Source organism: Geotrypetes seraphini, chromosome 17 (assembly GCF_902459505.1).
Source record: "Geotrypetes seraphini chromosome 17, aGeoSer1.1, whole genome shotgun sequence".
NCBI lineage: Eukaryota > Metazoa > Chordata > Amphibia > Gymnophiona > Dermophiidae > Geotrypetes > Geotrypetes seraphini.
In genome coordinates, this window is record NC_047100.1 from 29499110 (window position 1) to 29523858 (window position 24749).

Here is a 24749-nt window from a genome sequence, read left to right on the forward strand (position 1 = left end):
TAATAAGATGTAACTTATAGAAACAGTTTTTAACTATTGAACTAATCTGATCGTGAAAAGAAAGTTCTTGATCTAGTATGACTCCTAATATTTTCGTTGTTGTTACTTTTTGGAGTGGGAAGTTATCTAAGAGTATTTGCGATGAAAATGTAAGATCATTTTTCCAAGGAAAAAACATTACTGAAGATTTAGTTGTGTTCAGGGCCAATTCCGATAAGCACATGCAAATGAGGGGAAATGGCATGCAAAGCAGGAAGGACGCGATTCATTAAACTTTTTCAGGAACACCGACTGGACTGGCCGATCAAAAAAAGAAGCGACTGGTGGGGACCAGTCACTCACGACCTTTCCTGCTCTCTGCCAACTTCTCCTGCCTTGCCTCCCCAACTCTCCTCTCGCTGCCCTGCGCCCTGAATCTGTCTTGCTGCCCCGACTCTCCTGCCCTTCCCCCGCAGTGCGAGCTAGTGGTTTTAACCCGCGGGTTTAAAGCGGGTTAAAACCACAGACTCGCAAAGTATTTAAAAAGGGGGATAAAAAGCAGCCTGCAGCTCTGTAAGCATGCGCAGACCATCTAGAGACAAAGAAGATGGTCTGTGTATGCTTCAGGATCGCTCACTAGTAATCCGTGTGGTCGGTGGGGACGTTCCTCTGATCTCCCCCGTTTGCATGCCGATCCTTGGTAAATTCGTCGGCCTGCCGCAAATTGGGCACAATCGGGCAGGTTAGTGAATCTAGTCCTAGGTTCGATTTAAACTGAATGCAGTAAAACCAAGGTGATAAGCATAGTGTAACATCATGGAAATGATTAATTTAATCACTTTATGTGAGAATGGAGGGTGTGCCCTGAAGTTGCATTACATTAAATCTTTATGGAGTCATGTGAAGCCAAGCAAAGAAGCAGTAGCTGAAAAGCAGAGCTCCTTTACAAAGCTGCTAGTCACCAGCTTTTTGGTAGGTTCTTTTGTTATTAGCTTTTTGAGACCACTGATCTAGATGGAGGTTAATATCACTAATAATCTGTAATCTTTGAAATTTTAGTAGTTGGTAAAATGAAGGTTTGGTCAATGAAAGATAACCACCACCATTGAAATTAGGGGTGAAAGCCTATATGATCCCTTAAGTGGTGTTCTGAGACACATTCCTTCATATAGCAAGAGGGACCACATCCGCTCTTCTCCAGTCCTGTGGAACCTCTCCCGTCTCCAATGATTTGTTGAACAAGTCTTTAATAGGACCCGCCAGAACCTCTCGGAGTATCTCAATATCCTGGGATGGATCCCATCCGGTCCCATAGCTTTGTCCACCTTCAGTTTTTCAAATTGTTCATATGCACTTTCTTCTGTGAACAGTGCAGTATCCATTCCATTTTCAGGTGTAACTTTGCTGACCAATTGCAGTCCTTCTCTATGTTTTTCTTCTGTGAACACCGAACAGAAGTATTTGTTTAGCACATTTGCTTTTTCCTCATCACTCTCTTCTTTCAGTCTCGTAATTCCATATTTTGTCTTCCTCCTTTTACACCTGAAAAATTTTTTGTCTCCCTTTCTTATAGCCATTTGCTCTTCCGCTTTCGCCAGACGTATCTCTCTCTTGACTTCTTTCAGTTTCATCTGATATTCCTTTCTGTAGTCCTCTTCTTGAGTTTTTTTATATTTCACGAACACCAATTCTTTTGCCTTTAATTTTTCCGCTACTAGTTTGGAGAGCCATATCGGTTTCCTTTTTCTCTTGTTTTTATTTATTTTCTTCACAAAAAGGTCAGTAGCTCTATTTATTGCACCTTTCAACTTGGACCGCTGTTTTTCCACTTCCCTTATGTCTTCCCATCCAATCAGCTCTTTCTTCAGGTACTCTCCCATGCTACTAAAGGAATCATTTGCAATTACAGAATCATTAATATTAACTGGTTTGTGCATACATTCACTCGGAAAAATATATTGGAGTTTATGCTTATTGAGAGGTTCTACACCACTACTAATGACTGGGGAGTCAATTCAGAGTGGTTTATATGAGCTTCTGTAAAGGTGTTACGCTACTGTAATACTTCTCTGATGGAGTGTTTGGGTTGTTGTTTTTTTGTTTTTACTGTTTATAATTTCTCTAGTCCAGTGGTCTCAAACTCAAACCCTTTGCAGGGCCGCATTTTGGATTTGTAGATACTTGGAGGGCCTCAGAAAAAATAGTTAATGTCTTATTAAAGAAATGGCAATTTTGCATGAGGTAAAACTCTTTATAGTTTATAAATCTTTCCTTTTGGCTAAGTCTTAATAATAATATTGTAATTTATAGCTAAAGAGACATATGATCAAGAAACGGTTTTATTTTACTTTTGTGATTATGATAAACATACCGAGGGCCTCAAAATAGTACCTGGTAGGCCGCATATGGCCCCCGGGTCGCGAGTTTGAGACCACTGCTCTAGTCCTTCAGCTGTTTTTTGTAGTATCAAAATGTTGCCATATTTTGTGGTAACCAATCAGAAAGCAAATATGCTTTCCATGTTTCAAGTCTTTTACTAAACATCTATTTGGGAAAGGTATTTTAGAGGGTGTCAGGTCAAAAGCGCGCCGGGACAAAGCAGCGCCCAGACAATTGAGCGCAGCGCAGAGGCGCGCGCCACTCAAAATTAATGTTTTTAGGGCTCCGATGGGGGGGCGTGGGGGGAACCCCCCCACTTTACTTAATAAACATCGTACCGCGTTGTGGGGGGTGTGGAGGGTTGTAACCCCCCACATTTTACTGAAAACTTCACTTTTTCCCTGTTTTTAGGGAAAAAGTTAAGTTTACAGTAAAATGTGGAGGGTTACAACCCCCCAAACACCCCGTAATGCCGGCGCGATGTCTATTAAGTAAAGTGGGGGGGGTTCCCCAACAAAAACCCCCGTCGGAGCCCCTAAAAACAGTAATTTTGAGCGGCCCGCGCCTCTGCGCTGCGCTCAATTGTCTGGGCGCGCCTTTGTCTTTCGCGCCGTTGTCTATGAACCATTTTAGAGTAGTTCTTCACAAGAACAAATTGTGTTTACCATCACCAGAACTTCTGCATTCCTAGAAGGAAGATTTTTATACTACTTTCTCTAACAATTAAGCCTATTTGCTAATACATTTAGCTTGAAATACAAATCAATGATGAAAAATGTTAAAAGCCAACAAAAAATACTCACATTAGGAAAGCGAGGATGTTTTCTGAAGGCCTGATAAAGCTTTTTCTGGAAAACCACTTGATCAACAGCTGACAAAGTAATAGGCAATTAAAACAAAATAGATTATATACACACACAAACAAGGTATTTTAACAACTTCTAGCAATATTTTGGTATAAGAAGATCATGTACTTACCCTGGTAAGCTCTTTTTCAGTAGATAAGCGAGACATTCAAGACAGTAGGGTTACTTCCCTTTCGCCGCATGGTGCAGAAGGAATCTATTCCGGATATTTTACTCTGCCTCTATAGTACTTCACTGGCTATTTAGCTCCCTCTAGTTAGTACCCAAGCACAGAGAACCATCCAATACATGTGAAGTAAAGGCACAAATAACTTGTTCTGCTCAAATAATAACATAACAAACCATTAATCACCAACAGAGGCATCCAACAAGCTCAGAAACATAAGAACATAAGAAATGCCTCCACTGGGTCAGACCAGAGGTCCATCGTGCCCAGCAGTCCGCCCACGCGGCGGCCCAACAGGTCCAGGACCTGTGCAGTAGCCCTCTAAATATACCCCTCTATCCCTTTTTCCAGCAGGAAATTGTCCAATCCTTTCTTGAACTCCAGTACCGTACTCTGTCCTATTACGTCCTCTGGAAGCGCATTCCAGATGTCCACAACACGCTGGGTAAAGAAAAACTTCCTAGCATTCGTTTTGAATCTATCCCCTTTCAGCTTTTCCAAATGCCCTCTTGTTCTTTTATGTTCTGAAAGTTTGAATAATCTGTCCCTCTCTACTCTCTCTATGCCCTTCATGATCTTGTAGGTTTCTATCATGTCCCCTCTAAGTCTCCGCTTTTCCAGGGAGAAGAGCCCCAGTCTTTCAGTGTATGAAAGGTTTTCCATGCCTTTAATCATTCGTGTCGCTCTCCTCTGAACCCTCTCAAGTATTGCCATATCCTTCTTAAGATACGGTGACCAATACTGGACACAGTACTCCAGGTGCGGGCGCACCATTGCCCGATACAACGGCAGGTGACTTCTTTCCCCAATAAATGGAAAGATATATACAACTTCTTCCCAGCCCCCAAGGGCTGACAGGCATCCAAGAAACAGCTTGGAGAAGCATAAGCAGACTGAAAACTATAAGCAGGCGCTGTAACAACAGGTGAGACATTCTATACTCCCACCCTATCTACTGGAAAAGAGCTTATCAGGTTAAGTACATAATCTCCTTTTCCAGTGCAACAGATGAGAAATTCTAGACCAGGGGTCCTCAAACTATGGCCCATGGCCCCACTGACGCTGTGCTGCATCCAGCATCATTAGCATAGGCCGGGGGGACGTGGTGACATGATACACTGGGGCTGAGGACATGCTGAGCCACCGTCAGACAGGTAGTAGCCAGGCTCAGAGCCCCCTACTCTCCCTGCCTAAACAACAACTGGCCAGCAATGCCTCCAAAATTGGTCAGTTGCCTACACCCTGGGCCTAACCGGAGTCCCACAACACCAACAAAAAGTGTGGGGATTCATTACCGCCTGCCACCCAGTACCAAGAAGCACAGGCCAGCAGAAGACATGATAGCTACGCGCACCCATCCCAAAGAAGAAATCGCCATTGTGCATCCCTATCATGTCAAGAAAAAGATAAATTGACTCCAAGTGCAGGATATTCAAAGAACAGTGGCCCTTTTCTGCCATCATACTCTATGTTTCTATATGTTACGATTACTTTTTCATGCAGTACAAGGAGAGAAGTTATTCAGAGTAGTAAAGACGCAGGAGGACTGCGAAGACCTGGAACAGGACATAAGCACGCTCGAGAAAAGGGCTGAGACATGGCAAATGAAGTTTAACTTGGACAAGTGTAAGGTGATGCATGTTGGTAACAAAAATCTTGTACACGAATACAGGATGTCTGGTGCAGTACTCGGAGAGACAACTCAGGAAAGAGACTTGGGAGTACTGTTCGACAAGTCGATGAAGCCATCCGCGCAATGAGCGGCAGCGGCGAAAAGGGCAAACAGAATGCTTGGAATGATTAAGAAGGGGATTACGAACAGATTGGAGAAGGTTATCATGCCGCTGTACCGGGCCATGGTACACTCCCCCACCTGGAATACTGCGTCCAGCACTGGTCGCCGTACTTGATGAAGGACACAGTACTACTCGAAAGGGTCCAGAAAAGAGTGACTAAAATGGTTAAGGGGCTGGAGTTGTCGCACAATGAGAGATTAGAGAAACTGGGCCTCTTCTCCCTTGAACAGAGGAGACTGAGAGGGAACCATGATCGAAACCTTCAAGATAATGAAGGGAAAAGACTTAGTAGAGAGGTAGAGAGAACGAGAGGGTACTCTCTAAAGTTAAAAGGGGATAGATTCCATACAAACATAAGGAAGTTCTTTTTCACCCAGAGAGTGGTGGAAAACTGGAAAGCTCTTCCGGAGGCTGTCGTAGTGGAAAACACCATCCAGGGATTCAAGACAAAGTTAGACAAGTTCCTGTGGAACTAGAACGTACGCAGGTAGGGCTGGTCTCAGTTAGGGCGCTGGTCTTTGACCTGGGGGCCCCCCGGGAGCTGACTGCTGGGCACGATGGACCACTGATCTGACCCAGCAGCGGCAGTTCTTATGTTTGTCTGGTATGCCTGGATTCAGTGGTTGTGTTCAAGGAATACAATTTTTGTTGACACTACGAAACTACACAAAGACAAATATGATTGGTCAGACAAGTGAGAAAAGATAAAGTATTAAAACTGAAAAATGGATTGACAACTTAGCAAAATTCTTTTATGAAGCAGAAGCAGCTACAGCTAAATATTTCATCACTGCGAGCAAGTTTTCAAGTTGCCACGCTAATAGCGTGCACTGGAAGACCCTTTGTAGAGGGAGAATTTGTTAAAGAATGTCTTCTTTCTGTTGTCAAAGAAATATGTCCAGAGAAGGCTGACTTATTGAGTCTTTCATGATTTACAATTACACAAAGGATTGAAGAAATGGGGGACAATTTGCATCACTCCTCAAAAATTTTGCTGTTTTTCGTTAGCACTTGACGAAAGCAATGATGTTCATGATTCTATACAACTTCTAATTTTAATTCGTGGGACAAATGATCATTTTGAAGTTGCCGAAGGGCTTGCTCCACTGCAAAGCATCAAAGGAACAACAACAAGAGAGGATATCTAAGAAAAGGTTTGCCAAACTGTGAATGATTTGGAGCTGGACTGGGCTAAACTAGCCAGTGTGACAACGGATGGTGGGATTTATAAAAGGAGTGGTTGAACGCATTAACCAAGAGATAGACAAACACAACCATTCGCATCCAATAGCCATACACTGCCTCACCCACCAACAAGCGCTGTGTTGTAAATCGATGAAGTGGGACTCTGTCATGAAAGTTGTGGTGTCCTGTGTTAACTTCATCACAGACAGTTTCAGGAATTTCTGTCTGAGCTGAATGTTGCCTATGAAGATATTCTGAAACACATTGGCTGAGGTTTGAAATGTGTCAAGTTCTATTCTTATAGAGATGATGCGGTCTATAAGCTTAAGGTTTAGTTTAGTTAGTTTTTATGACTTACTTCCACAGGTTTTAAATTGTCTCAACTATGGAATTTAGTCCCTTTAATTTTGAGAAGCCCTAGTCCGTTTCAATTCTTTCACAAATCTTTAAAAACTTTTTTTTTTTTTTTAGTATAAACTTTTTTATTCACCAACATGAAAGATATACACAGAGTAGAGAGAACACAATTATTTTCTCAGTACAATGCCACAATACAGAGTAACATGGTAACACCCAACTAGAAATCTCAGATATCAGCGAGAGTCCAGGCCTGTACTCTTATAGCCTGGAGCCCTCCAAATCCCTACTAGTCACAACCCCCCAACCGCTCCATCCCAACCCCCCCCCACCCCCAAAACCCCACCCTCAACCCACTGGCAAAACAGGAGCAACTGGCTTCCGCAAGCGATTGACCACCTGGCTCTTTATCACAGGGGGCAGAGTATCCAAATAAGAAGCCCAGACAGACAGAAAAAGCTTGCTCCGAGATCCAGAGAACCGAGCGGACAGGGACTCCCAGACCATTAAAAGATGCAATTTATTGCGCCAATACCAGATGGTGGGCGGGGAGTCCTGAAGCCAATGAGTAAGAATACATTTCATTCCCACAATATATCCCTTACGAATGAGCTGGCTATCCCCTGCAGAAAGGCCGCCTAAATAGCCCTCCGCCAAAAAAATAGTCCCTTCCACCGATGAGGGGAGCCGATAACCTATCAAAGATTCCAAATAACAGCGGACCTCCATCCAAAAGGCAGAAATTGAAGTACACAGCCACACCCCATGTGCCAAAGAATTATCAACCCGGTGACATTTCAGACAAAGAGCCGTAGGGGCACAACCGAAATAAAAGGCCCGCTGCTGAGAGACATATCCCCGATGTAAAACCCGAAAGTGACATTCCCGGAGCTCGGCGCTCTGCACCACCCGAGGTATCCGGCGCACCAGAGGAGCCAAGGACGCCACCCGCGGGCGACATCCCAGGTCCCGGGCCCAAGATGCCAAAAGCCGCTTATAATCCCGCCGAGGCTGCAGAGCCACCAATCTGCGATGATATTGAGAGATAGAGAGCCAATCCCACTGAGCATCAAAGAAAAAGTCGCGTACAGTGATAGCAAAAGACTGGGTCAATGAGTCCCTGGGCAAGGAGGCTGCATAATGGGAGAGCTGCATATAAGCAAACCGATCCGCCGCCCCCAAAGACCAGGACGCCTGGAGAGTCAAAAAGGGAACAACGCTACCATCCATCTGTAGAAACTGCTCCAAAGTTCGGAGTCCCTTCCTCGCCCACCGTTTGAAAACAACATTGTCCTGACCCGGACTGAAGGCCGCATTGCCCACTATGGGCAGCAGAACAGAACTAAAAGGCGAGTGACCCCACATCCGCGAAACACATCTCCAAGCCCGACGAAGCGGCTCCACCAAGCAGCTACGGGCCCCCGGCCCCAATCGCACCTTCCCGTCCCACTGTAACAGATAAGGCAGAGCCCACGGAAAAAAATAATCAACCTCCAACTCCCGATCAGTATGCTGAGAGCCAAGAAAAAGCCAATCCCGGACATGCCGAAGCAAGCATGCCAAATTATATAAACGAATCGAGGGAAGACCCAATCCTCCCTGTGCCCAGGACCCCTGAAGGAAAGAACGATGCATTTTACCTTTCTTACCCCCCCAGCAAAATGAAATCACCAGTCTCTGAAGACCCAAGATATCTTTTTCCAAAAGAAAGAATGGAAGCGTTTGCAGGACAAATAACCATTTCGGGAAGATAATCATGCGAAAAAGATGAACACGGCCCATCAAGGAAAGAGGGAGATTCAACCAGCGCCGTAAAAGCCCCTTAGTTCCCTGCAACAAATGATCAACATTCAAACGGTAAAGCGCGGAGACATCCATAGACAACAAAATACCAAGGTATCGAAAAGAGGATCCCGCCCAGCGTAACGGAAAGTCCGGCCCCCATTCCACCCGCAAAGATTCCGGAGACGCCATAGCCTCCGACTTCTGCTTATTTAAACGGAAACCAGAAAAATCCCCATATTCACGAAAACATTCCAAAAGAGCAGGGAGGGAGGCCCGAGGATCCGTCAAATAAACCAAGAGGTCATCGGCAAAAGCCGCCAGTTTAAAATGATGAGCCCCCACGACCATTCCCATAATGTCCGGGTTACCCTGCACATCCCGAATGAGAGGATCCAGAGTCAGGACAAACAACAAAGGGGAAAGGGGGCATCCCTGGCGAGTACCCCTACAAATTGGAAAAGGATCCGAAAGGGTATCATTGGCCCACACACGGGCCACCGGGTTTTCATAAAGAGTCCGCACCGCCTGAATGAACCAGGGGCCGAGACCGTACACTCGCAGGACCTCAAACATAAAGCCCCAATCTACCTGGTCAAAGGCCTTCTCGGCGTCAAAGCTGATCATCAAAGAAGGCACCTGATCCTGTGCAGTCCGCTCCAAAGCCGCCAATATACGGCGGACATTTTTAGCAATCGCACGGCCCTTCACAAAACCCACTTGCTGATCAGAAATAAGACTCGGGAGTACCAAGGCAAGACGGGTGGCCAAAACTTTAGCAAAAAGCTTAGCCTCAAAATTCAATAAGGAGATCGGTCTGTACGACTCGGGTCTTGTCGAATCCTTCCCAGGTTTCAACAGAACAATAATCTGTGCCACATTCAAGTGGCGAGGGAGCTCCCCCAGGCCGACCGCCTCGTTAAACACCGAAGCCAACAAAGGCGCCACCTCAGCTCGCAATATCTTATAAAACTCGCTACGCAGCCCATCCGGGCCAGGAGACTTACCCAAAGCGCTAGCCTGGATCTCCCGCTCAATCTCCCCTGCAGTAACCTCCGCCTCCAACTGCTCCCGAGAGGAAGCTGAAAGAGTCGGGAGATCCCGACCAGCCAAATATACCTCCCCATCTAGCAGAGGGTCAGAGGGAGCAGCATACAAGTTCTCAAAGAAATCCCGCAACTCCCTGTTGATGTCTCCATCAGTATGCACTATCTCCGAGGTCCGCGTCTGCAGAGAAGCAATACGCGAACTACCCCGCTGCTGCCGAACTAGCTTTGCAAGAAACGTACTACTCTTATTCGCAAAGCGATAAAGATGATACCTATAATGCTCCATAGACCGACGAGCGTGTTGGTGTAACAGAGAGTTAAGCGAACACTGAGCCTCCAGCAATCTAGCCCTATCCGGGAGTGCCCGAGTGGTGCCGTAGCGTCGACGGAGAGAAGAAACCAGTCTCTCCAGCCGAAGCAGCTCTCGCGTGCGCGCTTTCCGCTGAAAACTAGCATAGGAAATAATCTCACCCCGAAGGACCGCCTTTGCCGTCTCCCAAGCCAACGAAGGAGTACCAAAATGAGCTGCATTGGTATCCTGAAAAGAGCGCCACCGGGCTACCAGATGTTCGTGAAATTTACTATCACGATAAAGGTGGCAAGGAAAGCGCCAACCCCGAGGGGTCCCCGGCGTCCGAGATAGCTGCCATACCAACGCCACCCAAGCATGGTCCGATACCTCAATGGGCCCCAGCGTAGACTCTACGATCTCTGCAAACACAGAGCGGGAACAGAGAATATAGTCTATACGAGATAAGGAAGCATGGGCCCGAGAAACGTGAGTGAAATCCTTCTCCAAGGGATGCAAGACCCTCCAGGCGTCCACCAAGTCAAGGGAAGCACAAAGAATCTCAATTCCAGTAGCAGATTTCCGAGATTCCCTCCCCACCCCCGACGATCTATCCCAAAGAGGATCCGCCACCTCATTGAAATCCCCCCCCACCAACAGAGGAACATCTCCATAGACCGACAAAAGATCTGCTAAATGATGAAAAAAACCCACGCCCGGGCTATTGGGAGCATAAAGGTTGCAGAGAATGTAAGGTTTAGAGTTCAAACTAACCGAGGCTATCACATACCTACCCTCCGGGTCCCTAAGGACAGTCAGTACCTCCAAATGAAGATGTTTACCCACCAAAATAGCCACTCCAGCCCTCTTACCCAACGCCGGGGAATCCAGGACATCCCCCACCCACCAGGTTCGCAATTTGGCATGCTCCGCAGCTGTCAAATGCGTCTCCTGCAAAAAGGCCACGTCCGCCCGGCTCCTCCGCAGCTGTCGAAGCACCTTCTGTCGCTTTATTGGGGAATGAATGCCCCCCACATTCCAAGATAATAACTTAAGGGACATAAAAATGAAACAAAAATACCCAACAAGGAATCAAAAAATTCAAAAGCCTAGGAAGAGGCGTCCCAGCAAGCCCCCCTCCTAAGGCCACAGTCCTGCGGAAGCCAGTGCCTGCGGTCACCATGTAACAAGAACAACAACCCTCCCCACCCCACCCTCCCCTCCCCCCCAACACCAACCCACCCCCACCCACCACCCACCCCAACCCCCAAACCCAACCAGACCAATCCTACCCCACTAAACTCCTCCCATCCCATCCACCCCAACCCTTCTGGTCCCCACAGGAACCCAATCACTACAGACGCCCCCTCCACAGAAACCCCCCCCAAAATAGCGAAGAGAACTGGACAAACCCCCAAGAGCAACCTTGCAGAATTAGAACCCATCTCCCAATCTCAAGACAGCCTCATATAATGCCTCAGTGTCCCAGGAAGGGCCCCCGACCCAAAGGAACCTAATCCCAGCCCTATCCACCCCCTAATATCCCTTGAGAATGAAAACCAAGAACCCCAAAACTCATACTCAACAGGAACCCCAAAACCCCCACTCAAACTCTCCTCCCCCCCTCCGCACCCATCGCATCAGACACGCCGCCAACCACTCGTCCCCATGCACGCCCCTCACCCCAATCAACAAGCTCAACAACACCCGCTCCAAAACAGGAATCCAGGCCACCGTCCTCCCAACACAGCCTGGGCCGCGCAGGGGTAGAGAGAGGCCCCGGCCACCCGTAAGAAACAAGAAAGCCCCACACATCCAAGGGCCTGAAGACCGCTGAAAGTCAAAAGCACAGAAGCTGAGCAGCGCCCCAGTCAAAGACCGAAGTCCAACCAAGGTCCCAGCCAAATCCAAGAAGGAGTCCCAAGTTATAGTCGAGCCAGGTGAATGAGGAGCTCCGAAGAGAGAAATCCAGCAATAGTCCAGGGACACCGTGGCATCTGGAAGCACAAAATCCGAGCGACGCCACCATCAAAGGCATAGCCGCACAGGGCCATCCAAGGACCTGACAAAAATCCAAGAAGAAGACTAGAGTTGCACCAATTCCAGAAGAAAGAGCGTCTCTGAAGACCGGCAGCCATCAAGCCGGACCAGCAGTAGAGGAGATCACACCAGCGGCACTAGTAGAAGGCAGGTCCACATTCCACGCATCCAACATGCTCTGCGCCTCCGCTACGGTAGAACAAAACTGAGTAGTGCCATTGTGATGGACCCTCAACCTCGCCGGGTAGAGGAGGGCGAAGCGAACATGGCGAGCCGCCAGCGTAGAGCACACCGGAGCAAATGCCCGCCGTTGCTGAGCCACTTTCGTAGAATAGTCCTGAAAACAGAGCACCCTGCCGTTTTGATAGGTGAGAACGCGCTCGCCCCGAGCCGCCTGAAGAATAGACTGTTTGTGAGCATAGTTCAAGATCTTTGCTATTACCACCCGTGGCCGGGCCTGATGAGCTGAACTGAGACCCAGGCGATGCGCCCTCTCGATACGAAGCGGGCCGAGATCCGCAGGAAAGGTAACAGAGGCAGCTAACCAAGCTTCCAGCGTGCCTCTCAAGTCCCGCTCCGCCACAGCCTCTGGAAATCCGATAAAACGCAAATTGGACCGGCGTGATCTATTTTCCAGGTCCTCAATACGATCCTCGAGAGCAGAAATAAGGCGCTGCTGGGTTGTCTGGACATCCTCCACGTGCTGCAGGCTATCCTCCACATCGCTCACCCGCTGTCGGAACGCCGCCGTCTCCTGGCCCATAGCATCCAGCGAAGCCTGGACCACCGCCAGCTTGTGATCCAACGGCAGGAGCTTTTGTTCCAACACGAGCTCCATCGCCGCCGTAACTCCGGCCGTGATTTCAGCTATCCAAGCCGGACCCCCCGTAACTGCGCCAGGACTCGGCGGCGCCGCCATCTTGAGTTCCCCTTGCTTGCCGCGGTCCTTTTCTCTGCGGGCCGACTTCAGCGACATACCACCGCAGAAGCGGCCCGAGACTCACTCACAGAGTCCGGAGGGGGGGAGATATCGGAGGGTCCGGTCCAAAGGCTCAAGAGCCGTAGAATGCCCAAAAAGGGAGGGGAAGCTGCGTAGGGCCGCGGGAGAGAGAGACACAAACTAACGTCCGCCTCGCTGCACAACTTCACGGATCCAAGACTGCTCAATGGATAGGTGATTAAAGTCTGTGATCCTAGCTCTCAGTGACCAAGCACGATCTCTCTCAGCAGTGCAAAGAAATCCTTACCAGCTAGTCCAACCCCAGTGCAGCACCCCTCTCCACGTGGCTCCTGGTATTTTCGTTTCAGTAAAGCTGGATGTGTTCGTGGAGCTTGTTATTGCCAGAGTTCTAACAGCTGCATAAGCTGGACTGGATTATTGGGCTCATGCTGGTGTGCAGTGACTTATTTTAATTTTTTAATGCTTTCAGCATCAGCCTTGCATTGTGCTGCAGCACTTAACGTAAGTCATTTGGTTTCATTCAGTCGTTCCCCTCGGTTCAGGGACGGACATGCTGCCTTACAGCCAGTCGCAGACAGGATTCCCTAGCTGTTCCAGGGCACGGCAGCGCCGCCATCTTGACCTCCCCCTGCTTACCGCGGTCCGTTGCTTTGCGGGCCGATTTCGGCTACACGCCCCGACGAAATCGGCCCGAAACTCGCCCACCGCGTCCGGAGGAGGGGAGGTATCGGAGGGTCCGGGCCGGCGCCTCAACATCCGAAGAGTGCCCGAAGGGGGAGGGGAATCTGCGGAGGGCCGCGGGAGAGACACAGACTAGCGTCTGTCCCGCAGCATGGCGTCACGTGATCCCCTCAAAAACTTTTTTATTTGCTAAACACTTTGAAAATTAATCTTTCGTAATTTCCTGTTGTTTTTCCTTTAGATTCCTTTTTTAATTTTGTTAACTGAGTTGAGCTTCCTCTGGTTGATGACCTGTTATATAAAGCTAAGTTTTAGTTTAGTTTCAAAAAACAAAGAAATACCAGAGCTTAAAGATGCAGAAAGAAAATGGTACTTTGCCTTTCTGACAGATGGAACAGAACTACTCAACAGCTTCAATGTGCAACTTCAAGGAAAGAAGAAGTTCATCTGTGATATGCATTCACACATGAAAGCATTTGAAGTAAAATTGGACCTCCTCATTAAACAGTGAAAGAGGAAAACTTCTGTCATATCCCCACTACTCAAAAGCTGTTGGCTGAGAAACCAACAGTTGCATTCCCAAACAAAAAAATGTGTAGATTCCCTGGAAATGTTGCAAAGGGAGTTTCAAATCAGATTTAAAGAGCTTTACCTCCATGAACAGGACAAACAGCTTTTCCGGAACTCATTTTTTGTTGACATTGAAATTATTGATCCCATTTACCAATGGAACTGGCCAAACTAAGAATATAAGAATAGCCTTACAAGCCCAGTAGTCCGTTCCAGGTCCTAATACCAAAACCAAAACCCAAAGAGTAGCAACATTCCATGCTACCAATCCAGGGTAAGCAGTGGCTTCCCCCATATCTACTACAGAATTGTGACTCTCTGAAAGACGCAATCAAGTCAAGCAGTCTTACTAATTTCTATGCATTTCTCCCCTCTGAAACATATCTTAATCTCAGGAACCATGCACTCATAATGGCAACCATCTTTGGCAGCACCTACGTCTGTCCTTACGAATCCTCTAGGTCACTTGAGATCATCTCAGCAACATCTACTGACCATTCCTTCAATCAGACAGCTTTTCTACGACAACCCACAAAACTATCTACTCGGTAGTTGCGCCAACACTTTGGAGCGCACTACGGCAAGAAACTAGTTTAAATAACTTTAAAATCAATCTTAAAACTTTTCTCTTTAAAAACGCTTATGAGATTTATGATTGATAATTAGAAAATAACACAATATTAAAAAAATAAAAAAGTAAAGCTGTTTCTCCCTGTACCTCTTCCTTTTATTTTTAATATTATTTCCTTATCCTTTCTCCCATTTCAATTTTTGTCTCAATAGTTAGTTTTAGTTTTGTCTGTCTATTCCCCTGATTTTTAACTAATTTTTTTTTTTTTTTAATATTGTAAAGATGGAAACTGCTTTGGTTTGTAAAAGTGGTATATCACGACTTAATAAACTAGCCTCACCAGGTGTGAATGAGGTTTTGGATAGTAAACTGGTAACACGATAGACTGGTTGAGATGAAACTCTGAGATCACTTTTGCTAGGAATTTTGGATGACTGCGGAGAATCACCTTATCATGGTGAAAAACTGTAAAAGGTGGGTCCAACACCAAGGCTTGAAGCTCACTCACTTGACGTGCAGAAATGATAGAGATTAAAAAGGCCACTTTCCAAGTGAGGAATTTTAAGATGAGTCGAAGACATTGGTTCAAATGGAGGCTTGAGAAGTGTGGCAATGATCATTTTTGAATACCCTTTGTCCTCAAGATCCATGCCATAAGAGCAAATCAATTCAGTTCCTCCATGCATACTGGACCCTGTGAAAGGTCTGGATGTACCTGCAACTGGAGGTCGAGTAAAATAAAGAAAAAAGGAGAGCAGAACAGAAACACTTACAGAAGGGAAAAACTGTAGATGGCAGTAGACTCCCAGTGAAGGAGGAGGATCACAGAAAAAAATCTGGAGTGGATTCCTTCTGCAGATGGGTCACAGTCATGGGGAGATAACCCGCTTGTCCAGAATGACACACCTATTGCACTGGAAATAAAATTTATGTTTTCATAAATTTTAATATTAGCACCAAAGATCATATACTTTCATCCCCACTTGAATTTTATAGCTTTTTATTATTTTTTAATCTATTTGAAAAAAGGTTTAAATAATGCGACTTTTAATGTTTGTTCTGTCGAAACATGTTTTAGTATTTTTAATATGTATGCATGTACTTTTGTAAACCGCATAGTGTTTACGCAGTATATAAATTTTTAAATAAATGATAAATTTTAAGATAAATTCCCCATATTATTTAATGGGCTTCTTATAATGGAAACTGCCTAGAACCTCTAGTTTTGATCTAATCAGTGCATATGTTTCTTAATAGATTAGACTTGAGTGTATAATCATAACACAATGTTACATACCTAATTCATTCTGCTTTTCTCCGGCTTTGAGTGTAACTCCGGATGCCTTGAGCAGCTGCACAAAAACAGTGTCATTCTCCACTAGACTTTCCTCAGCACAAGTCTTTGACTTCTTGCTACTAATGCGACTCTTCTTTGCCTCTAGAGGGTGATATGCTTTATCAGTACATTGAAAAATGTAAAAACATTTCTACCCCAAATCTAGAACTTTTACAACCAAATTTTATTGCTTAATGGTAGAATTTGTTTTTAACCCTTCAGAGTGAACAATAATGAAAACATTTGCTTTTTTGGAATATATCAGATAGCTCCTGATGAACCAGATTGGCCATAAATAAGAGAAGCGATGCTTGGTAGACCTTTGATTTGATTTACCATGACACTCTTGTTTTCAACTATCCTGATAATGCAATTAAATCAACTGCATATTTGCATATCCTATCAAAAGATTAGGTTCTTACCTAATCCACACTTTATTCCAGGATCAGTGGGTTATTTCCCTCAACCCGCCAGGACTTTGTAGGAAGCCTCAGAATTTCCGAGACTTAAACCCCCTCCCCCTTGTACCTCATCACTGTGCCAGTATCCAGCTCCTCGTTTAGTATAAATAATCATTTTATTCTTGTATACCACCCAACCAAAAAGTTCTGGGTGGTTCACAATAAGAGGACTGTACAATCAATGAATAAATATACATGTTTCAAACAAATATGACAATAAAATCAGTTTATAAATTTATGGAACAAATAGGTTTTCAATGACTTTCTAAATGAATAGTAGGACTGAGCTTGAATAATCAAAGAAGTCAGCCAGGAATTTGATTTTCCTGCCTGGAAAGCAAATATCTTTTCCAAAAAAACTCTTGTATCGACAAGCTTTTAGAGTAGGATACATAAATATACAGGAGTTTCTTGTATTTTTACTCAACTTATACAGTTTGAATTGTAAAGATAGGTATGCTGGAGTCAAGCCAAACAGTGATTTGAAACAAATACAGCCAAATTTAAAAATAATTCTTGTCTCAAAAGGTAACCAATGAAGATGTCGATAAGAAGGGCTCACATGATCACATTTCTTTAGGCCAAAAATCAAATGTACTGCTGAGTTTTGTATTAAGTGCAACCTACTAAGTATCTTTTTATAGGACTCCAAATAAATAATGTTATGTTTAAATATATTTATTGATTTTCAAATCATATAATCAAGAATACCTTGTACAGAAAGCAAATTAGCAATTCTAAATAAAGCAAGAAACATTCCAATAACATTAAATCATATATTAACTAAAATGCTCAAGTCCTCTAAATTGGATCCAAGATTTCTTATACAATAAAGCCAAAATTAAAGAATTGAACTTAATGTACACTCTTTCATAAAGTTAGCTGGAAGGCTGATTGCTGGGATTAACCTATAGTCATAGAGCTTATGATTTTTCTACCTCCAATCGGGAGAGCGCTAAAAAAGAAGTCAACTGATTAGGCTCAAAGAAAACATATTTAACTGATCGGTGATGGACTATACATTTACAAGGGTGTCGCAAATAAAAAGTAGCACCCAAAGATATAACACCTGGCTTCAACAAAAGAAATTCACGACGACGCCTTTGCGTCTCTCGTGATAAATCAGGAAATACCTGGACTTTACAACCCATAAATTCTTTCTGTCTATTTTTAAAGAACAGTTTTAACAACCATACTTTATCAATAGAGAGAGCTACTGTTATAATCAAAGTACTCGGTTCTACAACCTCTTTATCTGATTTTTCCAATAACTCTGATACATCCAATAGTCCTTGATCCGACGGCTTTTTTGGTAATTTAGTCTTATTAGGTAAATAATAGACTCGTGATAAAGGAGGTAATGAATCTTCTGAGGCCCCCAAAACTTCAAGAAAATATCTTTTAAACATTTCTCTAGGAGGTGTCAGTGGAAGCTTAGGAAAATTAATGATTCTTAAATTATTGTATCTAGAGTTATTTTCTAAGTTCTCCATTTTTCTTCTAAGATTGATATTGTCTTTCATTAGAGATTCCTGTAGTTGTTTGGATGATTTAATATCCTGTTCAAGCTTTTGAACCGAGAAATTAGAGGCAGTCATATCCTTTTTCAATTCTTTAAGTTCAGTAGAATGTTGAGATAATTTCCCCTCAATTAACTGAAGTTTGGGACTTATGGTCTTCACTAGTCCGGCCATAAGATCCCATAGTGAGTCCAGAGTTACTTCTGAGGGTTTTTCCAAAGAAAATAGAGGTAAAGAAATGTCATAGTGCTCACCGTCCAGTTGAATAACTTTACGCTGTCCCTGAAGGTTAACTCGCCTCTCAGATGATTCCCCCTCAGCTTCTTCAAAGGAGCTCATATCCATAGGAGCTCCTGTCAGCAGGCTCTGTGATGGACTACTTGCCTCAGGGGAAGACAAGACCCCGACCTCCGGGGTTACCTTACCCCTTGGAGAGCTGCTTAGCTGAGGTTGCGGGGGCGGCGCCCTAACGTCGGGGCTCAACGATGTCTCCAATCCCGGAGGAATCTCCACGGCCTCACTGACGCCGCTACTCCTCTGCGGGCCTCCCTCCGACGCCGAAAAAATACCCTGCATCCGCCTGATGAGTTCCCCGATGTCTCCAGCCGCGGGGGTGGCCGTGGGCCGCGAGGCACCAGCGGTGCTACGGCCCCTCCGTTTAGGCATCGGGTAAGTAAAAGAACCACTTGCGACTTATTTGAAAATTGTTTTAAGAAAAATCCTCAGAGCGGGATCTCAGCACGTCCAGCCAGACGCCATCTTGGATCCGTGTCTGTTCCTTAAATAATGTTATAATAATTAAGGGTAGATAGGATGGAAGACTGGACTAATATAGGCTGAAAGAGGCTAAATCAAAATATTTTTTGACAGTTTGAAGTTTCCACAAATCACAAAACACTTTTTAATTATTAGATCATTGTGGTTCTCTAACAATAGGTAATGATCTAGTGTTAAGCCCAAAATTTTTATCGAAGTAGCTATTTCAAAATTTTGACCATTAAGTTGAATAGTTCTTTCAGTGATTTTATCGTTAGGACTAGCTAAAAAAAATCTTTGTTTCTTCAGGATTAAGTTTAAGTTTAAACTCGATCGTCCACTGTTCTATTTTTGCCAAGATATATGAAATTTGATTTTTTTTAGTTCTATTGAAATGGTTGGAATTAGTATTGTAATATCATCTGCATAAATATAAAAATTAACTTTTAAATTATGCATTAAATTAACCAAAGGAACAAGGTAAATGTTGAACAATGTTGGCAATAAAGATGAACCCTGTGGTACTCCACAAGGATTGATCCACGAGGCCGAATATTTACCAGCACTATACACTTGGTAGTATCTGTTTTTCAAAAACCCCTGAAACCATTTGTAAACATTCCCCATAATACTGAAGGAGTCTGGGACTGGTTTTCCTGAATTTTAAATTAAGTTTTCTCTTTAATAAAATGCTGAATTATGTTTAGCTGCAGACCTAACTTATCTGATGTTCTAGCCTGCCTGAACTGGGTGTTTTAGCTTGGGCATTTTAGCTTCTTATGGTTATTTCAGCATACACGATATTGTATTCTGCCCTCCTGGACATCTAACAGAAAGACTGCAGGGCTTAGATAAGTGACCTGCTAGTGTGAGCTTAGGACCAATGATTGTTAAGAAAAGTACCACGTGAAAAGTTTTTTCTAGAATTGTTGTATAGCCAGAAAAATGAATAAATATCTCTGTAATTTCCTGGTTTCGGCACTTCTGAAGCTTGGGGCTCAGGGGTCCGCATATGCTGAATAAAATATACCTGTCGCTTTCTTCAAGTTTCTAAGTTTTGTGGCTGACCAAAGTGACCTTTCAATACAAATTGAATCCAGGCAGCCGAGCAAGATTCCATAATCTACCAAATCAAAAGCGCTGCTCGGATCCAATTGGAGAATCAACACTTTGGTACCTGGGCTAAACAAATCATTAAGGTGATTAATCAATGATGCAACTACAGTTACAGTGCTATAGTCCAAACAAAACTCTGATTGATAATCATGGAGGATATTAAATTTTTCTAAATATTTTACCAGTTCGTCATTCACTAAGCCTTCCATAATTTTTGTAAACAACGGAATACTAGCTGCTGGTCTGTAGTTTGATTCACACGTAATAGGTTCTTTGAGATTTTTTATAACAGGAACGATTACGATTTGACCTCTCTCTTTCTCAAACAGTCCCTCATTCAGTAAAAAAGTAATCCATTTGCTCTGAAAGAAAAAGAAGCATTACATAGTACGTTACTAGGACAATTGTCCAAACAACAATTAGTCTTCGTATATTTGGAAAATAAGCTACCCAAAAACTGCCAGTCTGGGATAGCAAATTGATTCCAAATCATATCCACCCTTGCATTATCCATCATTTGAATCATCTCTAACTTTTGATCTTCGTTAGTCTGTACTCCAAAACTCACTCTCAAATTATTAACCTTATTTTTTAAAAACTCAGCTAGAGCATCAGAGGACGGAGTACACTTCAAATTTGAGCGCTTTTTAGATTCAACTTCAAATAAACTATTAACCTACTTAAACAACTCTCTACTGTTAATTTTTGTTGTTCCAATTTTTTGTGCATATTTACTTCATTTGTCAATAATCATTGCTTTATATTATTTCAGCTTTCCTCTCCAGCTAACCTTGTCCTCAATTTTGCCTAACTTTAACCAAATTTTTTCCATTTTCCGTAAACTCCTTTTAAATTCTAATAAAACTTTATGATATCATATATTAGAAAACCTTTCTTTCTTTAAATATGACTTTAAAGGTGCAATATCTAAAATTTGATTACTAAGATTTTTACAATCAGTTAAAAATTCTCTTCCAATTCCGATTTAGCTTTTAATTCATAATGAAACCAAAATTTGGCGTGATCTACCCTTCCTCTACTAACAATGAACTTCTTCTGATCTTCCTTATGCCCTGATTTTATTGGTTTTTCCTGCCACATTATACCCAAATTACATAAATAGTGATCAGACCAGATCGAATCGCACCACAGTGCCTGCTTGAAATCTATTTTTGGATTAATGAGTTCTTTAGAAGAGAAAGTCACCAGGTCTAAATGATGATCTCTTTGGTGATTTTTTTCTGAAACAGGTTTGAAAAAGCCTAATGTTGTTAGAAATGAAAATAATTCCCTGACTTCTGAGTTATCCTCATGATCCATACGAATATTAATAACACCCACTAAAAGATGGTAAAAAATATACATATATATATATATATATATAGTGTTAGACAATATAAATTCATAAAAACCACCTTTCACAGTTTTCCAATTCTTAGGGGGAATATAAAAATAATGTTATAATTAAAGCATCATCTAAATCAGGGGTGTCCAACCTTTTGGCTTCCCTGGGCTGCATTGGCCGAAAAAAAATGTTTCTAGGGCCGCACAAACGAGCAAATGCTGTAGCAAGACAGAGGAGGGAGTCGGCAAGATGGTAAACCCCTGAGGGCAGCAGAGGAAAACACTGCATCGCCCTCGACCAGGGCCGCACAAAATACTTCACGGGGCCGCAGGTTGGACACCCCTGATCTAAATCGTGCTGCAACAGTCTACAGGTAAGAATTTCATATTCAGTGGTTGATCTAAAATCTAATTTCTCAAAATAAAAAAAAATAAAAAATTTTTTAAATAATTGCCAGTCTTCCTTGATTTCGAATCCCAAACTTTGTAGGAAACAGGTAGTCCATTGGGTCGCTACAATAACCCCCTGAGATGTTGAATCTTTGATGAGCCAGTCGTCAAGGTAGGGAAATACCTGAAGACCATGGTTCTGTAGGGCTGCTGCTACCACTACCAGGCACTTGGTGAACAGTCTGGGAGATGAAGCCAAGCCGAAAGGCAGCACTATGTATTGATAATGCAGATTCCCCACCCGAAATCTGAGATATTGACGGGAGGCTGGATAAATGGGAATGTGAGTGTAGGCCTCCTTGAGATCCAGAGAGCATAACCAGTCGTTCTGCTCGAGAAGGGGATAAAGGGATGCCAGGGACAATATGCAAAACTTTTCTTTGACCAAAAATTTGTTGAGAGCCCTGAGATCCAGAATGGGCTGGAGATCGCCCGTCTTCTTCGGAACAAGGAAGTAACGGGAGTAAAAATCCCTGTTCTGTTGGTCCAGAGGAACTGGTTCAATGGCATGGAGACGAAGCAGAGCTTGAACTTCCTGAAGAAGAAGGGCGGTCTGGGAAGGAGTGGAAGGATACTCTCTTGGAGGAAGCTCTGGTGGAACCTGAGTGAAATGAAGAGAGTATCCTTCTCTGATGATGGTCAGTACCCAGAGGTCAGATGTAATTGTCATCCATCGGTGGTAAAAATGATGGAGACGACCTCCTATAGGGGGAAGAGAAGTCAAAGACAGAACGATGGAGGTTATGCTCTGTTTAAGACAATCAAAAAGGCTGTGAAGCCTTAGGTGCAGCAGAAGGTTGAGATTTTTGTTGCTTCTGAGGCTGCTGTTTCTTAGGAGGAGGCAATTGTAAGGAGCCGCTCTTGGAGCAAAACGCCTCTGATAGATAGGAGGAGGATGTGTAGTTTTGGCAGGAGTTGGCTTAGGTCTGACAATAGAAGCAAAGGATTTTTCATGGTCAGACAATTTCTTGGTGGCTGCTTTGATAGATTCATCAAAGAGGGCATTGCCAACACAAGGAATATTGGCCAAGCGGTCTCGAAGATTAGGGTCCATGTCAATGGAACGAAGCCAGGCAAGGCGATACATGGCTACAGAGCAAGCAGCTGCCCGGGCAGACAACTCGAAAGCATCATAAGATGACTGAAGTAGATGTAATCTGAGTTGTGATAAAGAAGCAATGACTTCTTGAAATTCAAAGTGTTTTTGAGTATCCAAATAACTCAGAAATTTAGGTAAAAGAGTTATGAGGAATTCAAAATAAGTAATAAAATGAAAATTATAATTGAGGACTCTAGAGCACAGTTCTTCAACCGCCGGTCCGCGGACCGGTGCCGGTCCGCAAACAAAATCTTGCCGCGAAGGATTCGGTCCCCGCCGCAACGAAAGGCCGGCGTCAGCTGACTTGCAACTTCCTGTTGCAGTCGCTGTGCCGGGACTCCTGCCTTCGCCGGGACTCCTGCCTTCCACCGCGTTTGCCTCCTGCCTTGTCTCCGCACCTCCAGACCAGCAGCGGCAGCTCTGTATGCTTTTAACTTCGGCACAGAGCTGCCCCTAATCAATAGTTTAGCGCGGTTTCATAAGGCAGCCTCGGGGCCTTTGCTAGGCCGGCCCACATCGCATCATCGAAGCGGGCCGGCTATCAAAGGCCCCGAGGCTGCCTCATGAAACCGCGCTAAATTATTGATTAGGGGCAGCTCTGTGCCGAAGTTAAAAGCATACAGAGCTGCCGCTGCTGGTCTGAACTCTTGGGCCGCTGAAGGAGGGCAAAGAGCAGCTGTCCTGGAGGTTTCCCTTCCTCTCGCCTTTGCAGGTCCCTTTTTTCCACCTTTTTTTTTTCTTCCTTCAAACGGCAACGGGCCCCAGCATCGACATCAATCAAGTAAGTTCCACTGTCAATCAAGCGGTTCTGCTCGGCCAAAGCTTCCCCTGTGACATGAGCCACCCTCAGGGGAAAGAAAGTGACCCACAAAGGTGAGGGGAAGGGGGGCAGATGATGGAAGTTGGGGGGGAGAGAGAGAGAGAAGGGGCAGATGATGGAATGGAGGAGATGAGAGAGAGAGAGAAGGGGACATATGATGGAAGTGAGAAGAAGGGAGAGAGAGCAGAAGGCAGATGGATGTCAGTTGAGAGGGGAGAGCAGATGCTGAATGGAAGTGGGGAAAGAACACATACTGGATGGAAGGAGGAGATAAATAAAGGGGGAAGAAAATAGTAAGATAATGGAGGGGTGAGGGAAAGGGGTGACAAGCTGTGTGTAGACACAGTGAAAAGAGGGAAACGGGACTAAATAGTAAGAAAGAATTTAATTTAGATGGAGGCAGAAAATAGAGAAGGAAGACCAGAGAAGAAAAGGGAAGAGAGAGCAGAGAATGATCAGATCTGAGTGTAGGAAATGAGAAGAGAGATATGCTAAAAACCACAGGGGGGAGGGAAGGATAGAGATGCCAGACCATGAGGGGAACAGAAGGAAGATGATGGATGCTAGACCAAATTGGGGGGTGGGGGGGGCAGGAGGAGAGATGGCAGGGAAAGACAGACAGTGAATGGAAGGGGCAGATGCTGGACTGAAGAGACAGAGAAGGTTATCATGCTGCTGTATCGGGCCATGGTACGCCCTCACCTGGAGTACTGCGTCCAGCACTGGTACTTGAAGAAGGACACGGTACTACTCGAAAGGATCCAGAGAAGAGCAACTAAAATGGTTAAGGGACTGGAGGAGTTGCCGTAAGCGAAAGATTAGAGAAACTGGGCCTCTTCTCCCTTGAGCAGAGGAGATTGAGAGGGGACATGATAGAAACATTCAAGGTACTGAAGGGAATAGACTTAGTAGCTAAGGCAGGGAGAACGAGAGGGCACTCTCTAAAGTTGAAAGGGGATAGATTCCATACAAACGTAAGGAAGTTCTGTGGTAGAAAGCTGGAATGCTCTTCCAGAGGCTGTTATAGGGGAAAACACCCTCCAAGGATTCAAGACAAAGTTAGACAAGTTCCTGAACAAGAACGTGCGCTGATAGGGCTAGTCTCCGTTAGGGTGCTGGTCTTAGACCACAGGGCTGCCGCGTGAGCGGACTGCTGGTCATGATGGACCTCTGGTC

General features: G+C 44.5%; 1 protein-coding gene across 4 annotated transcripts in view; it reads right to left on the reverse strand.

Annotated features, from left to right (window-relative positions):
- The window catches only part of FANCD2 (FA complementation group D2), a 319297-nt gene that overhangs the window by 286189 nt on the left and 8359 nt on the right, over positions 1-24749 (reverse strand). For all 4 annotated transcript variants that reach the window (XR_004537318.1, XM_033925761.1, XM_033925762.1 and 1 more), the window contains exons 2-3: positions 15969-16109; positions 3162-3229 (exon numbers count right to left, since the gene is read on the reverse strand). Coding sequence is in view for 3 of the 4 variants with exons in the window: in XM_033925761.1 (XP_033781652.1) it covers positions 3162-3229; positions 15969-16109 (209 nt within the window). In the remaining variant the exon portion in view is untranslated. The remainder of the gene's footprint in view (positions 1-3161; positions 3230-15968; positions 16110-24749) is intronic.